A 24570-nucleotide genomic window follows, 5' to 3' on the forward strand; every position below is an offset into this window, starting at 1 on the left:
CCCCATGGGGCAAAGCTCTTCTGCACTGGGGAGAGCAGGAGGGGACACAGGAGTCCCAGGGCAGACTCTAAAGTACCAGAGGCACTTACTGGCTTTACTTTTTCTACTATTATTATTGTCCTTTGTAGCTGTATTGTGCTTTTGAACTGTTTATTGTCCTGTCTTGAAAGAAGTCCTCATGGAGCAAGCGGGATGGACCTTCCTGCTGAATTTCAGTCGTTCTTGCCATCCAAACCAAAGTCCTCTGCTTCTGTGAAGGGACAGCTGTGTCTGTAGCTGCTCTGACGTTGCCTGGATACTACATGGAGCTTGGGGCTGTTCACAGAGCAGCTCAGTGGATACCAGTCTCAATCCTTCCCTCTTCCTCTGCCTGGAGGCCACAGGGAGCTTATGGCCATCCTCTGGGTTCCTCCTGTTGTTCCCAGCACAGCAGCTCAGAGGATGCCAGTCCCAGTTCAAGTCCTTCCCCTTTCCTCAGAGCTTGGGAAAGGAGAGGTGAGAGGGCTTGGGGAAGGATGAGGATTGGAGATAGGGAAGGAAGGGTGAAGGAGCAGCAGCTGGTGCTGGGACTCTTGTGGTGGATGATGACATTTCAACACCAAGATGGAAATCAAGAGCCCCTGGTGTGCTGCCAATGGATGTGGCGACGTCTCTTGGCAAGCATGATGTTATAGTGCTTGCCTTGCCTGGATGGAGATGGATCCACCTCCATTGGTTCTTCCTCTGGAGGCAGATCCACCTCCGTGGGCTCAACATTGCCTTCAGGAGGATCAGCATGCATTGGCTCAGGTTTGCTGCTGCTCCTCTGAAACCTAAGCTTCTTTGGTGGAGGAGGATCCATGCTCCTCCAATCAGTGAGACAGGTGAAATATCTCTATGTAAGCTGCTTCTTGTGCCAGAAGACGGCCACATGTTGCAAGTCAGTTACTGACCGGTGTTCTGTTGTCATGGTCCCTGTATTTATCAGGGTTGGCAGGGAGCAGGCTTGGGACATCATAAAACTATGGTGGGCCCCTTGGTTTGCTCAGTGCTGAGCTGATGAGCTGAGGGGAGGCCTGATGGCAGCTGCAGGTTGGAAGGGGCCTCAAGGATCGTCAAGTACCAGGCCACCCTGCTGCAGGCAGGGTTGCCAACCACTAGGTCAATCTAGATCAGGTTGCCCAGGGTCCCATCCAAGTTGGCCTCCTGGGATAGGGCGTCGTTCAGTCCCATGCCTTGTCATGGTGTAGTTGCATCAACCCATACTTCTATAGGAAAGGTCTGGTCCTAGTAATATCCCACTTTTCCCAGACTTTGTGGGTTTCAGCTATTGCCTCCACAAACGCTCCAATGAGAACAGAAGGGAAAGGCACAAGTAAGTTGCCTGGTCCACTAAAGTCGAGTTGACACCAAGAATGCAGCCCAGGACAGATAGCAGCACACTGTTGCTTCTCAGGAAGGAATGTAGAGAGTATTTTTAAAAGCCATGTGTTGCCTGGCCCTCACAGGCATACCACACCTCCTCTGTCTTACAAAGAAAGAAGGAATGTGTCTGCATGGTAGCAACAGCTTTGGTAGTATTGCTATTGAATCATGGATGTCATGGGATGCCTGATAGCTGCTAGTAAGAACAGGAAGAGGGATTTGTAGCTAAATCTAAAATGCTTAGATTGATTCATGTTTTCACTGTTGTCTGTTTTTCTGTTTTTCTTTTCTATTTTAAATATTCTTAACTTTAATACTTCCAAATTCCTTGTTTATACATAAAAACCTCACTGGATACAGACATTGTGTGTCTGTGTTGTGTTTGTTCAAATGAGATACAGATGAAGTTACTTCTAAAGAAAATCAAGTTATCTTTAATTGCATGCGAAGCAAATCCTGTCAGCAGCTGTTAAGCAAGTTGACTGGAAAAAACAATGACCAGAAAAACACATTAATACACTGTGTCAAACAGATGTCATAACAGCTAGTTATAGGCCTCTTTCATCAGAGACACAAACTACAAACTCTCATTCAGTTTAAGGTGATCTGAGCTAACTTATCCTGAATGTTAGTATCCTCATAAAAATGATGCTGACTAGTATAGCAGCTTCTTAGTGTAGTGTGGTTGTCAGTAAAGCAGGGAAACAGGGCCAGTGCTGTATTTCTGATGTGGGACTGTGCTAGTGGATGCTGGGAAACACATCTATTGCTTCAGTATATCAATTCTAACTTAATGCGGGGCACAGTCCTCTCCCATCTCCGTATTATGAGGCTTGCCAAATTCAACTGCATATTTTAGGAGGAAAATTGGGGAAGTGGTTTCTCTTTAATCAGATAAACCAGAAGTTCAGAGCAATTTTCACTAATTAGTTTAATTGCACTTACATTAGCAGACTGCAAATCAGGCAGAAAGCATAATTCAGAGCATTTGCAAGTTGTCCTGCTATCACAAAGCTGCCCCAGCCTAGTTATGGCTCTTGTTTTTAATTTCAGGTTAAACATCTTGCTGGCTGGAATGAACCCCTTCTATTTCCACGCGGTGAATGTAATTCTACACTGTCTGGTGACTCTCGTGCTGATGTATACTTGCAACAAAGCTGTGTTCAAGGACTGTCGACTTGCTTTTGTCACAGCGCTGTTCTTTGCTGTGCATCCCATTCACACCGAGGCTGTAAGTATGCAACACCAAAAAGACAAAAAAGGTGATGCAGGAGCTAAAATGAGAAGTACACCCTATTTATTTATTTATTCATTCATTCATTTATTAAGAAACTTCTGAGTCATATGCCATGCGGTAGCTGTGATCTTTGCTTTGGAAGATCAGAGATGAGAATATGCCACAGTTAACAGAATTTGCAGGAGTCCTTAAGGATGTCACTCATTCAGACTTGTTATCTTTCTGCTCTGGTGCTCAGTTCTCAGTGAGGGTCCTCAGCACCAGTTCAGCAGTAAATGGGCAGTCAGTCACTCGGTGAAAATGTCAAGCCTTCCATAACCAAAGAGCTCATTGAGGCCACTGTTTCCTGCTGGGATGTTGTTTTATTCCTACGCTTACCTTCTGTAGTCATCAATGTAAGGGAGGAACGCTGAATGGAGCGTCAGTATGTGTTTGGACCAAGATCACTTGGATAGAGGTCATATGGCCCACAGATTAGTTTGTATTGCTTTGAATTAAAAAAAATAAGAATACCGCCCTCAGAAAAATGAGTGCACATAAATACTATGGTAAGTGCACAGAGCAGCAGCCCATGCTGCACTTTTTTTCTGCTTGTTCTGTGAAAACAGTTAAAGACTTACTCATTCCACAGCCACGGCCTAATAGTGTGGGGAGTTACTTCTGTGGATAAAATAAGTCTTGCTGCCTTTGCAAAGTGCGATGTGTAGCTGTATGGGCTTCAGAAAAAAGGAAAGAAGAAGAAGAAATGCACTCGTTAGTGGAGATACCGTTGACATCATAGACTTGTAAGGAGCCTTTGTAAATCAGTGAGCGAAGCGGCGGGCTGCTGCTGCTGAGAACTTTTGAGGGGAGATTACCTTAATAACAAAAAGCCATGAGCTTTTTGAGTCACTGCCTGTGCTGTCTTGTGTGTACTAATCAGCCAGGCCCCTTTTGATAATGCAGCTCTGTACGACAGGAGAAGTTCTAAAGAGGGACTCTTTTGAATTTATTTTTGTCTGGGTCAGAACTTAAAAAGGTTAAAATATATGCCAGAGCACTGAATATAGATTAATTATGTAAGCTCAAAAGAGGCAAATTTTCAAAGGGCCTTTTATTTGCTTTATGTTCAACTTCAGATCTTTATGAAATGGAATATTGAAATATTTTGTAAAAAATAGTTGTACATCCTTCTCGAGTATTCCCTTTCTTACAAAAAGATTTTGTTATTTGATATGTGGGAAAACTCTCGTAAACCCAGATTGTTCAAAGAGAATAAATTCCGTACAGCTCTATTACTTTTTGGCGATAAAGTTTATTCAAATGTTAATCATTAACTCACTCCTCCATATAATAAGTCTTCTCCAAAGAATTGTCCTTTCAGTAGTCCTTTTCTTTAACAAATCTCAGCTCTGGGAGTTTGATGTGTTTCTCATTCAGCTCATAGTATACAGAATTAAAGCCAATTCCTGAAACTGGTATTTTTTTTTCTATGCAGCTTTATCAATATTTTAAAAAAGAACTTAATGACTTCCGTGTCGGATTACTTGTTTGTTTTGCCATTTGAGAAATGCAGTAGTCAAAACTGAGTATACCAGCCAAGTGACATTTTGGTGTGGTGAGGGAGGATAACACTTAAGGTTTGTTTTGTCTTTCTCAGTATTTAAAGTAGTAGCGGTTAGCACAGATTGTTGAGACAGTCATTGAATGTACATGAATTTGCCTTTTTATATATATCTGCTTTTACATCTGTGCATTTCTTTTCCTTTTAGGTAACAGGTATAGTAGGCAGAGCGGATGTCCTCGCCTGTCTACTCTTTCTGTTGGCTTTTCTCTCCTATAATAGGTATGGCTCTTTGGTATCAGTTCTTATAATTGGATAAGATGCTGTGTTTGAGGAGGAAATCCATTGGTTTCTGATGATTGCTGGCAGAGGTCCTTCCTCCAGCACAGTGCCTTGAAGCTGCGCTCTGGTCCATGCTGCAGTTGGAGTGCCCAATAAGTGATACTTCTGAAAAATAATGTGTAAAAATGGAAGTCAGCATTTCATAGAATTGTGGATTGGTTTGGATTGGAATGGACTTTAAAGACCATCTAACTCCAACCACCTTCCATGGGCAGGGCTGCCTCCCAGCAGCTCAGCCTGCCCAGGGCCCCATCCAGCCTGGCCTAGAATGTCTCCAGGGATGGAGCTCCCAGAGCTTCCTTGGGCAGCCTGTGCCAGGGCCTCACCATTCTCTGAGAAAAGAAATTCTTCCTAACATCTAACCTAAATTTTCCATCTTTTAGTTTAAAGCAATTCTTCCTTGTTTCTATCACCCTGGGTAAAAAGTCACTCCCACTCCTGTTTATAAGCTCCCTTGTTGAAGGGTGCAGTGAGGTGTCCCTGGAGCCTTCTCCAGTGTGAACCAGCCCAGCTCTCTCAGCCTTTCTTCACAGGAGAGGTGCTCCAGTCCTCTGAGCATCATTGTGGCTCTCCTCTGGACCTGCTCCAACAGCTCCACTTCCTTCTTGTGCTGGGGGCCTTCTTTGTACTGTACCAGCCTGGGTGCAGTACTGCAGATGGGGTCTCATAAGGGCAAAGTATTAAGCTACACTTTTTCCACTGACATTACTAAGTGACCATACACCAGCAGAGTGCATGTAGAACTGGACCTGAAATTGGAAATAAATGCTTCCTACTAAAGGCTTATTGTTAATATGGAGAGTGAAGAATCCAGCCTGTGAGAGTTCAGGATTAATGTCCAGACCGTTAGTTGTCCTTTTCAGATGAAAACCTGGCACTGTTTGCTGTGTGCTAAAACTGTAATTGATCAAGCACACATAAGAAATAGCTCCGCTTCAATGGAGTTTCTGCCCCTTCATATTGCCGTTTCATTTAGGAAAGGCTGCTTGTGTTCTTCTAGGGGTGTTTACTACAAATCAGATCTCTGTATTCATCTGAAGGTTTTGAAGGTATAGAACTGGTAGTTACCCTGTAGGAAATGTTTTGTTTGATTTTGTTTGTTTGTTTGTTTTCTTCTTCACACTCAGGACATAGACTTAGTGCCCAGGTTTTTAAGGATTAGGGCATACACTGACCCATTGGAGTGTGAGTGAGATGGAGGATATTTTGCTTGTATGGTGCATTTTGTCACACCAGGAAAACTTAAGCACCTGTATTCTAGATGACAGAAAGCAGGTGTTTCTCTGTCCTTTGTGCTTGTACTTGCTCTACCTTCCTCTGACTACTTGAGCAGAAAGATAAGGTAGACATCATCTTTTACTCTTCTGCTCAAGTTCCTGGTGCACTTCTCAGTACTTATACTTTCCCTTCCTGCCCCGGTGTCTAAGACTTTCTTCGTTTATCAGCAAACAGCACAGATTGTTTACCTCACTTATTTTCAGGATCTCAAGAAACTAGGGCAAATTGCCTCAATATTTGTGTGAATGTAGTAAATATGTTTTAAATTTACTGCTATTTTCATGTATGTCAAATTTCTTTTTCAGGAGTGTGGACCAGCTTTATGTTGGGGAACATTTCCCTCCCACTGCCTCCCCATTCTTTTTGCTGCTTAGTTTATTCCTTGGGACGTGTGCAATGCTCGTGAAAGAAACTGGAGTCACTGTGTTTGGCGTGTGCTTGGTGTATGACTTCTTTTCCCTCTCCTGCAATGGCCTCAAACTGTAAGTAATCTCTTTGCTTACTGTGCTTTTCAGTGTTGCTGCCTGTATGTACAGAGTATGTATCATTAGACATAGCACTGTCAGAGATGTCTTGCCCTTTGGAATTCAATGGCGCTCATTCGACAAACTTGGAAGGCACCGAGTTTTCATCCTGGTGTTGTTTGTTATTCTATAGCTGCCTGTTAAATTTTGCTGGGCAAATTGACCAAATGTGAAGAACTCATCTCTGAAGTGCTCGGTTCACTCTGGCAAGGCCAATATTTATTTCTTACAGGGGAACTCAGGCTGAGTTATGAACATCTTAACATTTCTCTGTTTTAACTCCTTCTGCTAGTGGTATTGCTGAAGTATGTTATTACACTCGGTAGTAAAATCAAGTTTAATCCTTGTCCTTAAAAAAAATCAGACAAGAGGAGAAAATATCCAGCCTGCTCTGGAATGATTGGAATAATTAGCAACTCCTGCAGTTATTGGAAAAAAAAACCTCAAATCGCTGAGGACAGTATCTCTCACCCATTTAGTTTTACAATAACTATGTAACTCTGCACCTCCGTTAAAAGGCAGAATTCTTTCAGCTCATAAAAGCTGTCTTTTACACATTTCTGTCCTATACTGTGCTGGGACAGATCTGTCAACAAGTGAGCACATGTGAGAGCTTGCTGCTGCTGATGACAGGAGGTCCTGCTCCTGCCATCACCTCCCACGTTCCTACCTGCCTTGTACCCTGGGTCCTGCAGCCCATCACACCCCAGCAGGAGTTGCCATGCTTGAGTTGTAGAGCAGGCTGCCGAATTCATGTTCCTGCAGTAGTGCATTTAGTCACCTCCCAGCAGGGCTTGGGGGCTCAGCTTAGGATTTCTCCTGCTTTCATCTGCTGAGTAAGTCGTAATGGTGTCACTGGTGGGCAAGTAGCCAGTGAGGAGATTTCTGGGAGCTGACAGCCGTCACACTGCTCACAGCGCCTGTGTTTGCAGGCTGCTGGGTGGTGTTCCAGGAGCTGCTTGGCTAAAGATGACACAAATGTAATTATTGGAAAACCTGTGCCCTCTCTTCCATCCCTCCCCTCAGTTTCCACCTTCCCTTAGCTTTGCATCCCAGTGCTTGGGTTATTTCCTGTGCTCCAGTGGCGCTCAGCTGCCCAGATATGGCAGCTGTTTAGCTTGCAGAGAGGAAGCTGTGTGGTTCATATGTGCTGCATTTTAATATTTGCTCTAGTTGCATGCCTTGTGTGCTCTGTGACACTCAAGATTTTATGATTTATTTTCTTTTTTTAAGGGGCAGCAGAAAACCGGTAGCCTTCAACACACTGCTGATACTCATAGAATCATAGAATGGCTTAGGCTGGAAGGAATCTCAGAGCCCACCCAGCTGCAGCCCCATGCTGTGGGCAGGGCTGCCACTCAGCAGCAGGGCTGCCCAGGGCCTCATCCAACCTGGCCCTGAACACTCCAAGGGTGGGAAACCCACATCTTCTCTGGGCAGCCTGTGCCAGGGCCTCACTGCCCTCCTCTCCTCCTCCTGCTCTTTCCACCAGCCTGGACAAATCAGATCTCTGTTTAAACAAGGTTATTTTCTGCAACAAAAAGTTGAGGATTGAGGCATATTCTTCCTCACTGTGCTTCCCATCATGCTGGAGCTCCTCAGAGCAGTTCTGCATAGGCGTGCTTGTCTTGTGCTGCTCTTGGATGTCTTTCTAAGCAGGAAGCAGTAAGTCCTGTCCTCCCAGTGCTTATCAACTTAATCTTAAGTAAATTGTTGTCTGTTGCAGCGAGATACCGCATTGTGCCACAATGTTCAACCTTTTAATAAACATGGGGGGAAAAAAAAAAAAAGAAAAGAAAAACTAAACTGATGTCTTCTCTTTCCAATTTTCCACTCTTTTCCTTCCTTTTCTCTGCTTTTCAATGCCTGCTCAGGAGGAATGGGGGCACCCACACAAGACCTGTCCGGCAGCCTGCAGCTTCGCTCCCCGCCTCTCTGCCAGTCCAATCCCGGGAGAATGGGAAGCATCGCTTTGCTCACAGGACTGCCTGGAGCTCCTGCCACCCCGAGGAGCCGCGCAGTGGTGGACTTCGTGTGCCCAGCAAAGCTATCTGGGTTATTCGCAGGTACTGTCTATTGACTGGCGTTTCCCTTGCAGCTAATCTGACAGTGTCAGCTCCTCTGCATTGGTTTAGTTGCTTGGAGCCTGAAATTTGTAATTTTTTTTGTGTTAATGGGGAAAGAGATGGGAAGAAGGGAAGAAACAGGGAAGAGTCAAAAAGTGCACTTCTACCTGGGAAAGGAGAAAATCTGAGGACTGTCCATGTCCTGAGACCTCCAGTCCTAGGATGATGTCGGTAGGCAATGTGCTCCTTCCCAGCATCTTCATGGGTAAAGTCAAAATTGAATGTGAAAAGTAGGAACGTGTGCATGTGTACAGCAGCACTGTACAGCTTCGCTCTGGGCACTGTATATCTCTCAGTACACACTCGAGGGTATAATTTCTACATGTCTGCATATCTGTGTATACATATGAGAGTAATGGTGATGCTTGCTCTTGCCTTACACCCGTGAGCATGCACATAATGGTGAAAGCCAGGCTCAGGTAGCAGCAGAATGATTTTTAGAGGCAGTGTCTAGCAGTTCTCAGCATGTTCATTGTGCATCTCACTTGGGAAGAAAGGACTCTCCCTGAATTTGGGGCCATGCTTTGCCATGGAGCTGTGTTTGGTGCTCAATTTGAACAGCACTACAGCTACAGTGAGCAAACAGCGGGTTTTAGCTTCAGCATACTTAGCAGCAGTTTTACTGCTGATATTTGGTTTTAGCTACAAAATAGTCACAATATGACTTGCTTTCTGGAGAGCGGTAGTAATGAGTTGCCCCACACTACCTACTTCTTGGGGAAAGTGTTTTATTCCTGGAATAGATCAGAAATTATCTGCTGCAGTTCTGTATTCATTTAATCTTCTTGCTGCATCAGTATGGATGGTGTACAGGCTGTTACATGAAGTCCTTTCCTTCTCATTGCAGAATCCGTTTGCTCTATATTTAGATAAAATGGTTCAGCCTACTCAAGAGCTGCTAAGACACAGACTGATCGTCCTGGTGTTTAGTCTGATGGGTCTGACTTAAGTGTAGCTGTGTTTTTGGCTTTGTTTTTAACAAGGAGAGAAGTGGGTTTGGCTGTGTTGCCTCTCTGTGTGGGAACCCATGACAGAAGGATGATGAGGAAGTTGTCTCCTCAGGGTGGCTCAGTGCCAGCTGCTCCGGCACCCAGACTCCTGTGGCACTGGGAACAGCTTCTGAAGTGTGTGTTGGGTTTTTTGTTTGTTTTCATATCTTCTCCTGTATTCCCAAATGAGTAGAACTATTAGCTAAACACAGATGACCCCTGTTCATTCTGATAGGCCAGGCCAGAATGGGCGGTCCGTACACCTCTTGGAACATCTCACCTCCAAAGTTTAATATCTGTTGGAGAAGAGTAATCTGAACACAGACATTGGGGCAGCTGGTATTCCTGACTTTTATTCTTTCCCTGTTTCTTTAAATGCTTTTATTCATTCTCTTTGTATTTCTTTGTCATTTTCCCTGACAGATACTATGCTAGAGACTGTCAGTGTAAGAAATACCTCTTGTCTTACTCCGTCTTCTTGTTCTTTGTATGTTTCACCACTGTTTCGTGTTTTCCTCCTATTATTCCTGTCTCCCTGTCTTTGCTTTATACCTTTTCCACGCACCATCCTCCTGTCCTTTTTGGGAGCATTTCTTCCTTGCACCTGGAGAAAACCTCTGGTGTTCCTGATCAGGAGAAGCCGCAGAAGTTACACTGTGGGGACAGTGCACGTGGGATGGCTTCATGGTTTGTCCATGCTGCCAACTGGCATTTCCTTTTCAGCAGCTGCCTCTTAAAGTGTTGGAAAGGATTTCCGCACATGGCAAATTGAGCTCTGCGTGTACAAAGCTGCTTTCTTTTTCAAAAGAGGCTCTCATGGTAGAAGCCTCTCAGCTTCTCTTTTCAAGTGACAGTGCATAGCACTCTTATGATTACCCATTGCATGACAGCTCACTGGGGAATGCCTGGAGTGAAGCTGGTGTGGGCCCAGAAGGCCCAGTGGTGTGGCTGAGAGAAGCTGAATGTGGCATGTTCGTGTGATAGTTGTGCCTGAGAGCCCTGGTAGAAAGCATGGGGATGCAGCCGTGATGCAGTGTGTCCCTGGGTTCTAAGTTAGATATCAGGGGAAATTATCAAGAGAGTGGTGAGGCACTGGAACAGGCTGCCCAGAGAGGTTGTGGATGCAACCACCGTCCCTGGAAATGTTCAAGGCCAGGTTGGGTGGGGTCCTGGGCGTCCTTGTCTAGCATTAAAAGTGGAGGTTAGTGGCTCTGACTGTGGCGGGGGGGGGGGAGGGGGGGGTTGGATAATCACAATCCTTGAGGTCCCTTCCTACTTGGGCCATTCTATGATTCCTCTCATATTTCTATGTGCAGAGTTCCAGTTGAGAACTTCCCTGCTCTCATACTTACAGGAATGAGGGGTTGCTTTGCTCTTGGCTTGGCTGTTCCTGAGAGTTATCATGTTTTCAATTCTCTGCAGGCAGTACTGAACCAGATAATATTTTCTTGTTGGAATTGCATTATATGTACAGAATAACAGCCGGGACAATCTGACCAGTGCCTGTGTGTCTAATGTCAAAGTTTACTAGTTACTCTTAAAAAATAAATGTGCTGCTCCAGCATTTGTTCCTTAAGCAGATCAAACAGATGCAGTGTTCTCAAGACATTTTCTCAAGTAGTAACCCCATGGTGTGCGCTTGCTGTTGTATGAAACTGCAAGATTAAATGTTTTGCAGCTCAGCATCTCCAAATGTCATCCACATCACCTGGAGGTCAGAGGACCATTACCTAATCATACGGCTGTGGTCCTCCCATTAATTCCATTTGTTGACTCCTGTCACAGGACAGATTAAACTGGTTTAAATACTTTCTGTATGCACTCTTTCTCTAGAGCTATTTGCAGAATAGGAAGCAGGCAAAGCAATTACTCTGTTAAAAGGCAATCCATCTTTTTGGGGTGGAAAAGTAAATCAGGAAATCCTTGCTATCACTAAGAAAAAAAAAAAAAAGATAAAAGGAAAAAACAAATTGAAATTGCTGTCAAACATGCAGAATTAATTACATGACTTATTCTCTGTCATCATCTGATTTGTGTAGATCTCACAGCAACAGGGAAGGGAAAAGATTTGTAAAAACTCCAGAATTGGAAGACTGATTGGATGTGGTCAGATAGCTTCAAGTGCCTTACACAGTGCACCACTCTGCTTGATTGTAAGCTCTTTTCTAGCTTAAGCAGTGCACAACTGTTTCATTCTATTCCTTCAGATACTTGCAATGTGACCTATTAGATTTCTATTGAATAATAATTTACTATGTGTACCTTCCCATTGAAGCTAACAGAAAAATGCAGAAAAAGCTAATGGAGGAGAGTTGAGGCATTCTAATTAGCAGTAACTGGAGTTAGTTATGTAAATGCTTGGTGCAGAGAGATGTCTCTGTGAATGCGTGGGTTGCAGCTCTGGGTGCATTCAGAAGTAAGGAATGCGTTAGGCTGGGTGAAACTGCAGGTTTTATCACCATGATTTATTACAATTTAGGGGGATGTTGGCATATACTGCTGAAATAGAGTAACTAAGATCTCTTATGAATTTGATCAGGCTCCCTGAGTTTGAAGGCCTGAATGAGGCTTGTGACTACCCATGCCAGTGATGCAAACGTAGAACAGATGAGAGGAAGTTTCACATCAACCTTCTGCTTAGGATGAAGCCATAACTTCAGTGCTTTCACTGTGGTGAAAGCATATGATTGTGTGGAATAGAATCACAGAATGATCTGGGTTGGAAAGGAACTTAAAGCCCATCCAATTCCAGCCCCCCTGCTGTGAGCAGAAAAACGTATCACTAGATCAGGCAGCCCAGGTTCAGATCCAGCCTGGCCTTGAACACTTCCAGTGATGGGGCACCCACAGTCTCCCTGGGCAGCCAGTTGCTGTGTCTCACCACTCTCTGAGTAAATAGTTTCTTCCTGATATCTGATCTAAATCTATCCCCTTTTAGTTTAAACCATTACTCCTCTGGTAAAGATTATCTTCCCGTGTTTTTTTGTAGGCTTCCTTTAGATGCTCAAAGGCCTTTGCGAGGTCTCCCCTGAGCCTTGTCCAGGCTAAATAATGCCATATTTCTCAGCATTTCTCCATGGGAGAGGTGCTTTAGCAGTTACTGTAGCAGGCCCATGTCTGTTAGGTTGCAAGCTCCAGAGCTGAATGTGGTGCTCCAGATGGGGTCTCATGAGAGCAGAGTCCAGTTATCAAACAGTATGAGTACCTCATTGCACACCATAGTGTTCTTGATTTCTTGTACTCAATGGTAAATGAAAACCAGGAACTATTATTTTTTCCCCATTATTATTCCCAAACCACGTAATATAGTTTTGCCACTTCACAGATCCCTCACACTCACTACTGCTAAATGTCTCGCCTGTGACCTCCCACTCGTATCTCTTAGCCACCCTGATGGTTTTGAGCTTTCTAAGTGAGTCTGTAGGTGGGTCACAGTCAAAGATATGGGCATCCTTGAAAAATAAGACTTCTCTGTAACTTGCACGCTTTTGAAATGGAAGTCCATGTTTCTCTTTGATCATCTAAAAACTGATCTTTATTGCATATGCTATTGGTAACTCTTCCCTTGGAATTAACAGTAGACCAGTTTTTAGTATGTTCGTTTTCCATGTAGTCCAACCATTGTATTGATTTATTTTTTACACATGTTTCTTTTTTACTTCTTTGCCAAGTGACCAAACAAGAAGTGGATGTGCTTGGTCCTGTGCCCAATAGTTTCTCTTCATATCTCTGTGTATGTGCTAAAGAGACCAAGGGAACTCACTGCATGTTCGCACTGTGGGATCTGGAGCAGAAAACCCAAAACCCAGTGATGTAAAATTCAATAAAGTCCTTAAGGTTGCAGCAGGGATAAATGTGACCTGATGACTAAACCGTCAGCAATGTTGTTTCCTTTTGCAGTAGTAGGGGAAAGGGAATGGAAACACTGTGCAGAACATGGTGCATTCCTGAGATGGCTTTGCTGGCCTGAAGATTGATATAGTATGAGGGAAAGTATGTTGAGGTCATAATGTATCTTCCCCATGTCCCAGCACAGTGTGCGCGTTTGAGCTGAAACAGATGCTGTCCACCAACATGAAAGATTAGAGGGAGAGGCATACGTGACCTGCATCTGGGTAGAAATTGCATGATTTTGGCTTGGCTTTTCCCCACTGGGTGCTAAAGGGGTGATTTTTTTCTAATTCTTGTGTAGCAATTAATTTTATTGCATTTTTAAAGCTAATTTGGTAGTATTGCACATCTCTGCTTTAACATGAATTTTCTTTTGAGAAAGCAGAAATCTCAGCTGCATTTCTAAAGCCTCTCCTTGCAATGCAATCCTTAGATTCATAGCTAATACAGACAGAATAGTGTAGTGGGTTCCACAGATGTACAGGTCCTGGGTTTCACTGATCCTAGGCTTCACAGGATTTCTTTCTTGCAAACTTGGAATTTTCTTGAATTTGTCAAAGTTTTATATCAAGCCATGGCTTAGCATATGAAGTTGACTGAGTTACAGAAGTGCTAGGAGGACATTTTCTGTTAGATTTCTTACAACTTTTTTAAGCTTCAGAAAGCCATTCTTGTGCTCACACGGCCTGAATGCAGCGATGATTGCATTCATACACTAAGTACTGCAAGTAAAAAGCACTGCATACCTCTGACAGAACGCTAAGACCTAACTATTATTTTTGCTAGGTGAACATACAACAAAAGAGAAGGCTGGATACTTGGTATGGCCTGACTTTGCAAACACTGACACAATAGTTGGTAAAGAAACTTGAGGACAGTGACCTGGTTAGAATTCAGTCTGTGGTGGTGAGGGTCTGGGAATCAGGCAAGGAAAATGATTTTATTCTCAGGAAAGCATAATGAATAACCTGGAACATTAAGCCTAGGCTTTTCTTTTCTTTCCTCTCTTACTGGTGATTTCCCGAGGGCTCTGTTTTTTAAAAGAAACAAGTAATCTCACGGTCTGTGATGCTCAGAACAGTGTTTGGTGTTAGATTGTCTTTGTGCAAAAGGAGCGTGAAGTGCTGGATGGTCACTGGCTGTGCACTGAATTTTTTGGGGGGTTGAAGTGGGGCAGGGGTGTTGTGGTTTAAAACTGAACAGAAAATAGAATGACCCAACTTTACCCCAAAAGACAAGGAGGAGCTGGAGACCCAAGACCCGAGAAGACACTAAGTGTGCTGAAAGAACAGATTAGATAAGTGCCATCGTTACCTTGGTAGCCAGGGGATGCTTCTTGTACGGTTCACAAGCTTTTTTTAGTTGTAGCAGGCCTGCTAAAGCTCTCCCATTCTTTCTATTTAGTAAGCTTAAGTTGTGAAAGAAGTTCAGACCCCTTAGGGGAGGTGTATTGCAGAGGTGGATTTGGCCAGCAGTTTGCTTTTCTCTGAACTTATTCCTTTAGAACATTTTTCCATTGTGAGTCTGAGCTCTAGCTACTGCTGTGTCCATGTCTTGTCCTTTCAGGAAATGTTCCCTGACCATAACATATGAATATTGTTCCTCTTCTTTGTCAGTGATAATACTCTCATGCTCAAATAGTACCGGAGCCCACTGGAAATCTTTATTAGAGCCTAGGAGCACATGCGAAGTGAGCGTCTCTGTGCTTAAAGCCTTGGATTCAGCCTGGGATTTCAGTGCTCTGATTTGTGACTGTCTTCCACAGAACCCTTGCATAATCTTGGGAAAATTGTTCCCACTGTGCGTGCTAGAAGATGAGGCACAGTGATGCATGTTTCCTTTCTACCTCCATTTACTTGTGTGGTGTGATTGTTGTTTTAAGACTGTAAATTTCTTAGGTCAGTCTAAGGGCTGTCTCTCTTCTGCATGCTTTTGGCTTTGTGTGTCTTAATCTTGGAAATCTGCGAGTGCTATCTCAGTACAAGTAACTGAAGTTTAGTTATTGCTAACTGAAGTGTACTTCAAAACAGCACTGCCTCGGTATGATGACTGATGCTGCACACACACAAGGAGATAGAGTAAGACATGGGGAAGAATACAGGAGAAATGGTTTTTAGCTAAAGGAGGGGGGATTTAGATTAGATGTCGAGGGAAGTTTTTTGACTGAGAGAGTGGTGAGGTGCTGTCACAGGCTGCCCAGTGAGGCTGTGGACACCCCAACCCAGGAGGTGTTCAAGGCAAGGTTAGATGGGACCCCAGGCAATCTGATCTAGTGCTTGATCTAGCAGTTGGCAACCCTGCCTATGGCAGGGAGCTTTAAACTTTGATAATCCTTGAGGTCCCTTCCAACCCCAGCCATTATATGATTCTGTGATTCTTTGGGGGTGAGGAGGAGGGTGCCAAATTGTGCAATCACCAGTTAACAGCCTGGTACTTTCAGCTACGCCGTGTGTTTATATTATGACAGTTTTTAATTGCACGATCACGTGCCATTTTTTCTGCATGATCCATCTCTATTGAGTGCCCAGAATGGCTGGTACTCACTTAATGAGCAACTGTTCAATACTTTGTTTCTTCTTTGTCCAGAGCATGGCTCCATGCCCTGTTTACATCATATTAAGTCCTGTTCTGAGAAAGATTAACTTTTTGATAATTTCTGTATGTACGAACTACCAAGTAAAATATTTCCTCACCAATTGTTGTTTCAATCTGTAACCCTTTAAATGACTCTTGGCATAATTTCTGGATGTCCTGTTTCTTTGTTTTTGGAAAAAAAAACAACACATGGAAATGGAATAAACAGAGTTTTCAGAGGGTTTCCACAAGGGCATGAGCAGTTGGAATGAAAACTTTGGATCCACCTCATCAACATCTGCTGTTGGAACAGACAAACTGGTGGCAGCAGTAGGTTGTGCTCTATAGGTGGGAGTACTAGAGCAAACGGGGGACTTTTCCCCTCAGATCTTCGTCTTTGTTGGCAGAGATCATGACATAATGATGATATGATGTTCCCTTCCAGACTCTAAAAAAGGATGAACCCTGGTAGACATGGCTTTTTCTGGCAGCCATTTCCATCTTCTGTCCCTCTTCTATTATTCTGCCCTGTGTTCCACCCCACTCTCTTATCTCCTTGCTTTCTTCGCCTTAGTCAATTGGTTGCTTCTAGTCTTTACCCCCCAGGCTTTGCTGTTTGGATTGTGTTGCTTTGCCCCAAAGTTGTTGTGAAAAATTACCCCTGCTGGGATCCCTACTGGGATCCCTCCTGTGCTCCCAGCCCCAGAGTCTTTGTCCAGCTGACTGGAGAATCCCTGCCCATCACAGATGTCCCTGTACCGTGTGTTGCATCCTACATATGCTCCCCACTTCTCCCAGCTTGCAGACTCCTGCTGCTGGAGTTTTGCCCAGCTAAATGATAGGGCCACTGTGGAGCTTTCCTCTTGGGCTGCAGCATCCAAGAGGACACTGTCTCTGTACCTGTCTCCTCTCTTTTGCACTTCTGCTCCAGAGGCTTCAAAGCCTGCTTTCATTTTGACCTCATCTCTTCATCTGTGTGGGTTCAGTTCTTTGCCCTGTATTGAAATCTGGGGATTTCCCTGTGGGGGAGGGAGCACAGCCATGCAGAGCTAGGAGCAGCTCTACGGTGCTTGCAAAGCCATGGCTGGTTGCATTGCTGGCACTCCTTGTGGAAAGGAGGCACTTTGTGCATGCAGCCAGCAGAATAGAAGAGGCTTGGTATTAAGTCTTTTTTGGTTTTATTTTTCCTTCATCAGATCATTTTAGCTGCTATTCTGGATTGAGAATTTTGTCTTGCAGTATGGAATGAAACCTCTCTTCCTCTTTTCAAACCCTTTCAAGAAGGAAGTGGAAAGTAAATAAAATCCCTGGGATTATTAGCGTGCGACAGTGCTCAAGTGTCTCTGTTTATTTCAGTGAGCAGAAATAAACCTAAGTAGTTTGGCTTTGCGTGCATTAAATGTCAGAATGGAGGACAAAACTGAGACGGATGTTAGTTTTTGCAGTTGATGATTTAACATCTGCCAGCTGCTTTATTTATTTATTTTAAGGAAGACTTTTCAGTTAGACTTTCATTAAGTCCATGGAAATCCATTTTTATGAATTCAGGAGTGGAAAATATCCCTGAGACAAAGAACCACACAGAGCAAGACAGGATCAGGAAGAAGAGCTGACAGCCGTGTTTCAGTTTGTTTTTTTTTTCTTCTCCATCTTCTGAACGATGCTGACCCCTTGTTCATCCCTGTACAGAGGGAACACGGTTTATTATCTTGTGTTGAAACCCTGCAGTTGAAGTCTCTTATTGGTGCATCCGTGCCTGTTCTGTTCCTTGTGCTGCTAATTGAAAATCCCTAAGCTGTGGGTGCAGCCCTTGTGTCCCAGACTGACTCACAGCAGACTCTGTTCATTCTCCTTCCTTACAGGACTGCCTTTCTATTCACAATTGATGGCAGTCTCATTAAATTAGTGTTTGAAATACTGCATGCCCATGCTCATTGGCTTTCTCTGAAAGCCCTGAAAACTGGTGTCAAGGAATTACCAGTGACTTGAGAAACAGAAAAACCTTAATGACTTGCCAGGTCCTTTTTCTTGCAGTAAGTCTAGTGTGGCTTGACACAGAATGGTTTTCCAGTCAACAGAAAATAATAACAATAAGAAACAAAATCCATAAAGATTAGATGAAATGCAGATTCAGCTGTACCTTTCTACATTTTTTGTGTCTGGCTCTTTCTGAGCTGATCTGTGCCTTCTTCAAGAACCTGATAGCATAGCATATGTTAAGTGAGGGACAGCGGGCTCTGAGGGCTAAGTGTCATGGCTTTAGGTTTTCACAGGCTCTGATGCATGCAGTCATTTGCTCAAAAACATGAGGACACCAGTCCCATCAAATTTGACTTTAGGCGGCTGGCTTTTGCTGTGGAAAGGGTTACTTTGACCTTCAATATGAAGTAGTTGTTGAGATTCAGTATTGGGTTTAAAAAGACAAAATCTGTGTTCGCATGTTTAAAGCTTCTCTCATCTTCCCTGTATGCTTTCCAGGATGAATAGATCCTTCCCTGGCTAGAAGCTTAATCTTCATCTCAATCTAAAGAAGAAGAGTAGTAAATCCACTTTCACGTTTTAATTCATTTATCCCAATATCTTTTTCCAACTAGTGCATTAGAAACCTTAATCCTATACTTGACTTTGAAATGCTGGAGCACACATTTCTCTCCTGCCTGCAGATCTTTCAAATGCAGATTATTATGATTTTTTTTAAGCTATCAAGCAGTTTCCAGAATAGGAATGTCCAGGAAGCTGTAGCACAGAAGGGATGCTTGTAAATGCATTCCACATTCCCAAACATCCGTGCTGAAATTCAGATAATGGCTGAAGCGAGCCCTGAAAGACAATGCTTGTACCGATGACGCTACCAGAGCACTGCTGCCCATTGTCTGCCTCCAAGCCAGACTGGTCCTATGGCATCTGGCAGAGCTCTGCTTTGCTTTGTGCACTCATTACCTGCCACAGCTCATCGTGAGACCTCTTGAAAGAAAAACTTGCTCTGAAGTGCGTGGTGGGGGTTGTTGTTTTTGTAACTCCCTTTCTTAAAATTAGGTTTGGTTGTCTTGAGGTGTCATTCTTTCGCTATCTAGATAATGCAGTTTTTCCCTCTGTTTAAAGCTTTTGTGCCTATGTGTTTGCTGTAGGTCCTCCGTTTTGTGGCTGGAGACTGAAAGTTTGCTAAAATCTCTCCTTTTATGACCTACAAATCTCTTATTCTTGCAAATCAGCTGTAGAGTAAGGAGAAATTAGGTATAAAATTTATACTATGATTTCACTTTGATTGCACTGGTACAGAAACTATGGAATATAATACAATTCCTTCCAGTCTGTGAAAGATGACAACAAGCCTGCTGGGCTTTCAGCTTATAATAGGAGAACTGGAAGAAAAAAACTGTTTTATCTCTGTTTTCCATGGAGGCAAAGACTGTATTGATTGATCAACATAAAGATCAGGGAAAGAGCAATTATCATTCAAAGGTGGAAGAGAGAGGAAACAGTGCTTGTATTTCCCTCTCATAAAATGCAGATTTGTCTGATCATACACCCCCATTACATGTATTGTTTTTGTAAATTGCTAGGAATTTCTACAAAAGCTGCTGTAAAATTATGTACTTCAGTTCTCTTGCAATATTTTGACTTTGCTTGATTTAATTGCATTTAACAATAACCTCTGCCTAATCTCATGAAGGCAGTTTATATCACTGCTGTGCTTGTGAGTTATCCGTGAATGTCTGAGGCAGAGATGTTTCTTTTGTATTTTGGTAATAAGCTCTATTCATTGATTGTTGTTCTCCCTTTTCTCCCCCTTTCTCTTTGGAGTTAATTATGTCGCACATTTATTTCAGAAAATGAATTGCTTAGAGTACAAGCTTTTTTGGTACAAGCATCAGGAATTGTCATCTTCAGAAAGCTGTTACCAGGCCTCAGTCTTGAGTGGCTGTTAATGCCAACCTTTCTAGACTGTCTCTTACAGAACAGCATTCCTTTGCTGAGATTGGCTGACGTACTATGGATTCACTGCCATCACCCTGATCCTGAGTGGTAACTCCATCACAGACTTACTCAACACGGGATATGAAATTCCTTCGCTCGTTGCCCATGCGTTCTTTTGGAGATGATGAATAACTTTCCATCCAGAAGGCATTTTTTTCATTTCCTCAGAAAAAAATAATTAGAAGTCTCTTTTCATTCAGATTTGTCTATTGAACTCACATCAATCTATTCAACTTAATAGAAACACCCAATCTACCTCTAGTATATATATTCTTACTGGTCTTTACTAGAAGCTTACAGAAAAGAAACGAATGGGAAAGAGGCCAGCACAGGGTTATCTTTCCTCACCATACGCTCTGAAGATGTGCCAGTCAGTGATTTAGACCCTGTGGACATGGAGGCTTTATCTGGAACACTGTTTCAGACTCTCCATAGGTTTGTCCTCCATGGAATTGCTTAGTTCTTTTTTTAGACCTGTTTCTCCCCTGACTTTGGTGACATCTCATCAGAAAGAGTTCTATGATTTGATTGCATGCACTCTGATAAAGTCTTTGCCTTTGCTTGAAAACTGATGATTTAATTGGGTGGGGAAGTAATAAGTAATTTTTCTGGTTCACTATACCTTTTTGTTATGTTATGCTATCCTTACATGTACTGCTTTTCCATGCTGGACACTCCTGTTCTGTTGCACATCTCCTTTTTGCAAAAGCTACCTCAAAGCCTTATTAGCTTTCTGTGTCCCTCTTGATCCTTTGAGAATTGTGCAGAAAAAAAAGGGAGATTTCAGAATAACATGCGTGGCTCCAGATGCAGGGGCACGTTCTAGTTTTATTGAGTCTGTTATTGCTTGTTGTTTCTGTTCTGTTTCTTTATAAATCTGCTGGATCCTTGTACTAGTCACAAGTTGCATTTTCGGTGCTGATTTATGCCACCATGTTTTTTTTATTATTATTATTTATTCTTTTGTTCTGACTGCAGGCATGGCAGTCTGCGTAGATAGATGAGATGTATGGTAAAAAACCTGAATGGAAAATGTGAGTATCTTTTATTAGCGTGTTTTGAATTCTGCGGCTGGAGAGCATCCAGCCTGTTCCCATTAGAGGCAAAAAGGTGGAGTGAGGCACTGAACTCAGCCTGACTGCTTTCAGGGCTGGAGGGAACGCTGTCAGACTCCGTAGCTGCTGCATCTGGGCCTCACTTGCACTCACTTGCTGTTTCCCTCCATCCTCAGTGTGTTTGTGCTCCCACCTCCCTGTGCCTAAAGGCAGCAGTTCCCACTGCTCGCTCAAATTCATAAAGAATTCATAAAGCTGAGGCTTAAATCCAGGATTTCCCAAACCTTAAGCAAATCTACCTCAACAAAGCTTTCCTGTTTTGCCAGTCGACCAACAGTTTTTCTCTTGATTTCCTGAAGACAGAGCCTGTTGTGCCCCTCCCTCACCCTTTCCTACAGGCTGAAAGCTTCAGCCTTTGCTGTCCTCACATAGGAAAATCTTGGCAGCCCAAGCCATGATAGCTGCAGTCACAGGGCTTGCATGTCACCATTTATTGCAGTGTTTACTTTGATCTGTTTTGGCCTCTTGACTCCACCAAAAGTACCTTTCAGTGTGGATTAATTAAAATAATTGTATTTTTTTTCTTTCCATTGCCTCTAAGAGAGATGGGTTCCCAGTTGGCACAAGGAAAGGAGAGAGAAGTTTTTCCCTGGGCAAAGCCATGCTTTTGTTGTAGGCCAAAGGCTTTCTCTGTCCTTCATTACACTGCATGAGTCTGCTTCTCTGACGTACTCAAGGTTCTGTCTCCAGGGAGTTTGCAAATGCCAGAGCCAGGCGAGAACCTGTCGCAGCATCCCATTCCAAATGAACAGCTTTCTAATAACAACGACGACTTTAATATCGCAGCATCTTGTCTCTGTAGAGCAGTCAGTTAATTATGAGGTGTGAATAAGGAATATGTTTCACAGTGCCTTGGCAATTTTCTGAGTTCAGTGATCCATAAACAAGATTATTCCCTAATAGTCCTTCATCTTTACCATTATTACACAAGGATGTTCAACTTCAAATTAAATTAGAAATGATCATCTTTAAAGTTTGTTGAGCCACAGCTAATCTTTTGAGAGTGTTTCCAGGATTAACTATTTTTAAATTGCCTCGCTATTTGGGGAGAATTTTTCTGCTCTTCCTGCTGTTCCGTTTTTATAATGGCCCTGTGGTAGTGACTATCCAGTGGGAAATGTGAATTAGAACCATTATTATTATTATTATTTCCTTTACCAAGTCCCTGGCACTGCCAGACAGCTGATGCTTTGAGGGGAAGCTGCCTCTCTGAGGCATATGAGGACTTTTACAGTTCTTTCAGCTGCTGCCAGCCCAGAGGTGAGAGAATAAATTTGGTTCTCAAATGCCATCTGGTCAGCAGGGCTCTTGCCAATGGCCCTCAGACAGTCTGTATGGGATGAGAATGACACGGGTTACTGGCGCAAAACTGTCATACAGCTTGCAGCCTCTATGGGCTGTGCGGAGCCACGACTCCTTGAATACACTTTTACCATTATTGGAAGCGTCACTGTAAATCTTTAAGGTCAAGAGGGACCCATTTGTGATCATCTAATCTGAGCTAGAGCATGGTGCAAGGGACAGAGCCTCATCTAGGAATTACTGTGTGAAGTCCGAATTCCTCTTTGAGTTGTGTCGCACATGTCAGTGGTAAACACTTGATGTGATGGAGTGTTTGAGGTGTTCTTAGGTGGATGGTTGCAGCAGTGTGTTCTTCTCACTGTAATAAAGGTGTGCCTGTTTCTAGTCTGATTTATCTAAACTGGGCTTCCAAGCGCTGCATCTCATGTCTTTTTCCACTAGATTAAGCAGGGCTCTTCTAGCTGAAAGTTCTGCGGTCAGTGACAGTTGCTTTATTGTTTTGCCAACTGACCTGGAAGGCTGGACTTGCTATACCTACTTAGCAATCACTGCTGTGGTGTGTCTTATGTATTTGGCTATCAGCAATCCTCAGATTAAATAGCTTGGGTCCTGCTGGTAATGTACCTCCAATGGCAGGGAGATATCAGGGTAGGTGAAGCAAGATTTTTAGTTATTTACTAACTGTAGCAACTTTTTTTTTTCCATGTGAAAGCTGTGCTGAATTGTTTCAAAACAGAAAAATAGAGTTAATTTTCTTTTTCAGTGCAAAGTTTACATGCCGTAAAAGTACTTTCCTAGAGAAACACAAGTGGATTATAGAAAAGTCAGCGTCTCTTTGATGATAAATCCCAATGGGGTAAGAACGCTTTCTTCCCATGTGTTTGTGTTTTTAGCACAACAGTATTTCAATCTTAATTGGAAAATTAGTCATATGAGGAGGTGCACTTGATACTGCATCTGTACACACAGATGACGTTTGGATAGTGCACTGCTCTTGATCTTGTGAGCATTGCCATGGAAGCCTTAATGAATGCAAGTGTTCAGAGTCTGGATTCGACAGTTTGTCTGGAAGGGCTGTGAGTGAAAATGCTATATTTTAAAAGGCTGTATTGAACCTTTGTTCACAGGAGTAAAGTTGGAGAACAGGGGATGGAGAAAAATGTATATAGATCGCTCTTTTTAACACAGTGTTATCCCTCACATAATATTTTCAGGTGAGTTTCTACTTGGTGTATTTCTGGAAACTAGGAAGGATGTAGTCTGATATCTTCATTTCATACTCAGTGTGTTCTATACTCAGAAAATATAATTTTAGAAGGGAAAAATCCCTTCTTTGGAATTGCTGGCAGCCTTACCTAGAAGCATTCAGGAAAGTGGGGACATCAATTGTTGACCTATCTTGACGTTGCTTCATTTGTGAGATTTAGTCAGATTATAGCACAAGGTAATATGATTAATTTGGCTTCAGGCTCAGCGTTTAAGAATACACAAGGCAGAACATCAGGATACTTCCTTTATACCAGCTGAGACAGTGGCCCAGCTGGCAGACTGCTCTGTGGGTACCATTATCTCTTACATAACAAGTTTAGTATTCTCACATTTTACTTATTTAAGCATCTGTCATTACCTCTTCAGAAACCCCCTACAAATTAGAAATGCAGCTTGCATAACTGAAGAGCAATCATTGTCCCATTACCAAGTAATGAAGTGCACACTTCTATGGAAAGAATGATGACTCCAAATATGATAAAATTCAGCAAGAAGACCAAGGTAATTTTAAAAAGGATTTTCTACCTGCAATCAGTAAGCTTATATTTTAATAGACCGTAGATATCTTAATAAATAAAGAAATAAATAAGTTATCTTTCATGTATGGGTTTTTTTGTTTGTTTGTTTGTTTGTTTGTTTTTAATGTTTATCTTGAAAAAGGCAGCTGTTTCCCTAACAAATTCAGGGAAGATGTTATGATTCATCATAAAAGACAGTGTGTCTGCCATAGGACTGAGCTTGAGGTTGACTCTGATTTTGTGTGGTGATTTGGAGCGCACCGTGGCATGATGTTTGCCCTCTGGTAATTTCTGCCAGGACATGGAGGAGGCTTCTGGAGAGACAGGAGCCCTGGGATTACAGTTCATGTGTGGCTGTTGCCCAAGTTACATTTTGAAGAAGACCTCAGTTTTCATCTGGATAAAGTCTCAGGGCTCTTGAGTGAGTCCAGATGGTGCTCCTGGGGCCCGCTTGTGAGCTGTTTGATTCCTGGTGCATTC

The 24570-nt window shown here is 43.0% G+C and overlaps 1 protein-coding gene across 1 annotated transcript in view; it reads left to right on the forward strand.

Annotated features, from left to right (window-relative positions):
- The window catches only part of TMTC1 (transmembrane O-mannosyltransferase targeting cadherins 1), a 141662-nt gene that overhangs the window by 10768 nt on the left and 106324 nt on the right, over positions 1-24570 (forward strand). Inside the window, exons 2-5 of the mRNA XM_072342570.1 lie at positions 2458-2635; positions 4393-4466; positions 6110-6286; positions 8203-8394. Of these exons, the coding sequence (XP_072198671.1) occupies positions 2458-2635; positions 4393-4466; positions 6110-6286; positions 8203-8394 (621 nt within the window). The remainder of the gene's footprint in view (positions 1-2457; positions 2636-4392; positions 4467-6109; positions 6287-8202; positions 8395-24570) is intronic.

The sequence above is a fragment of the Excalfactoria chinensis genome, chromosome 1, assembly GCF_039878825.1.
Source record: "Excalfactoria chinensis isolate bCotChi1 chromosome 1, bCotChi1.hap2, whole genome shotgun sequence".
NCBI lineage: Eukaryota > Metazoa > Chordata > Aves > Galliformes > Phasianidae > Excalfactoria > Excalfactoria chinensis.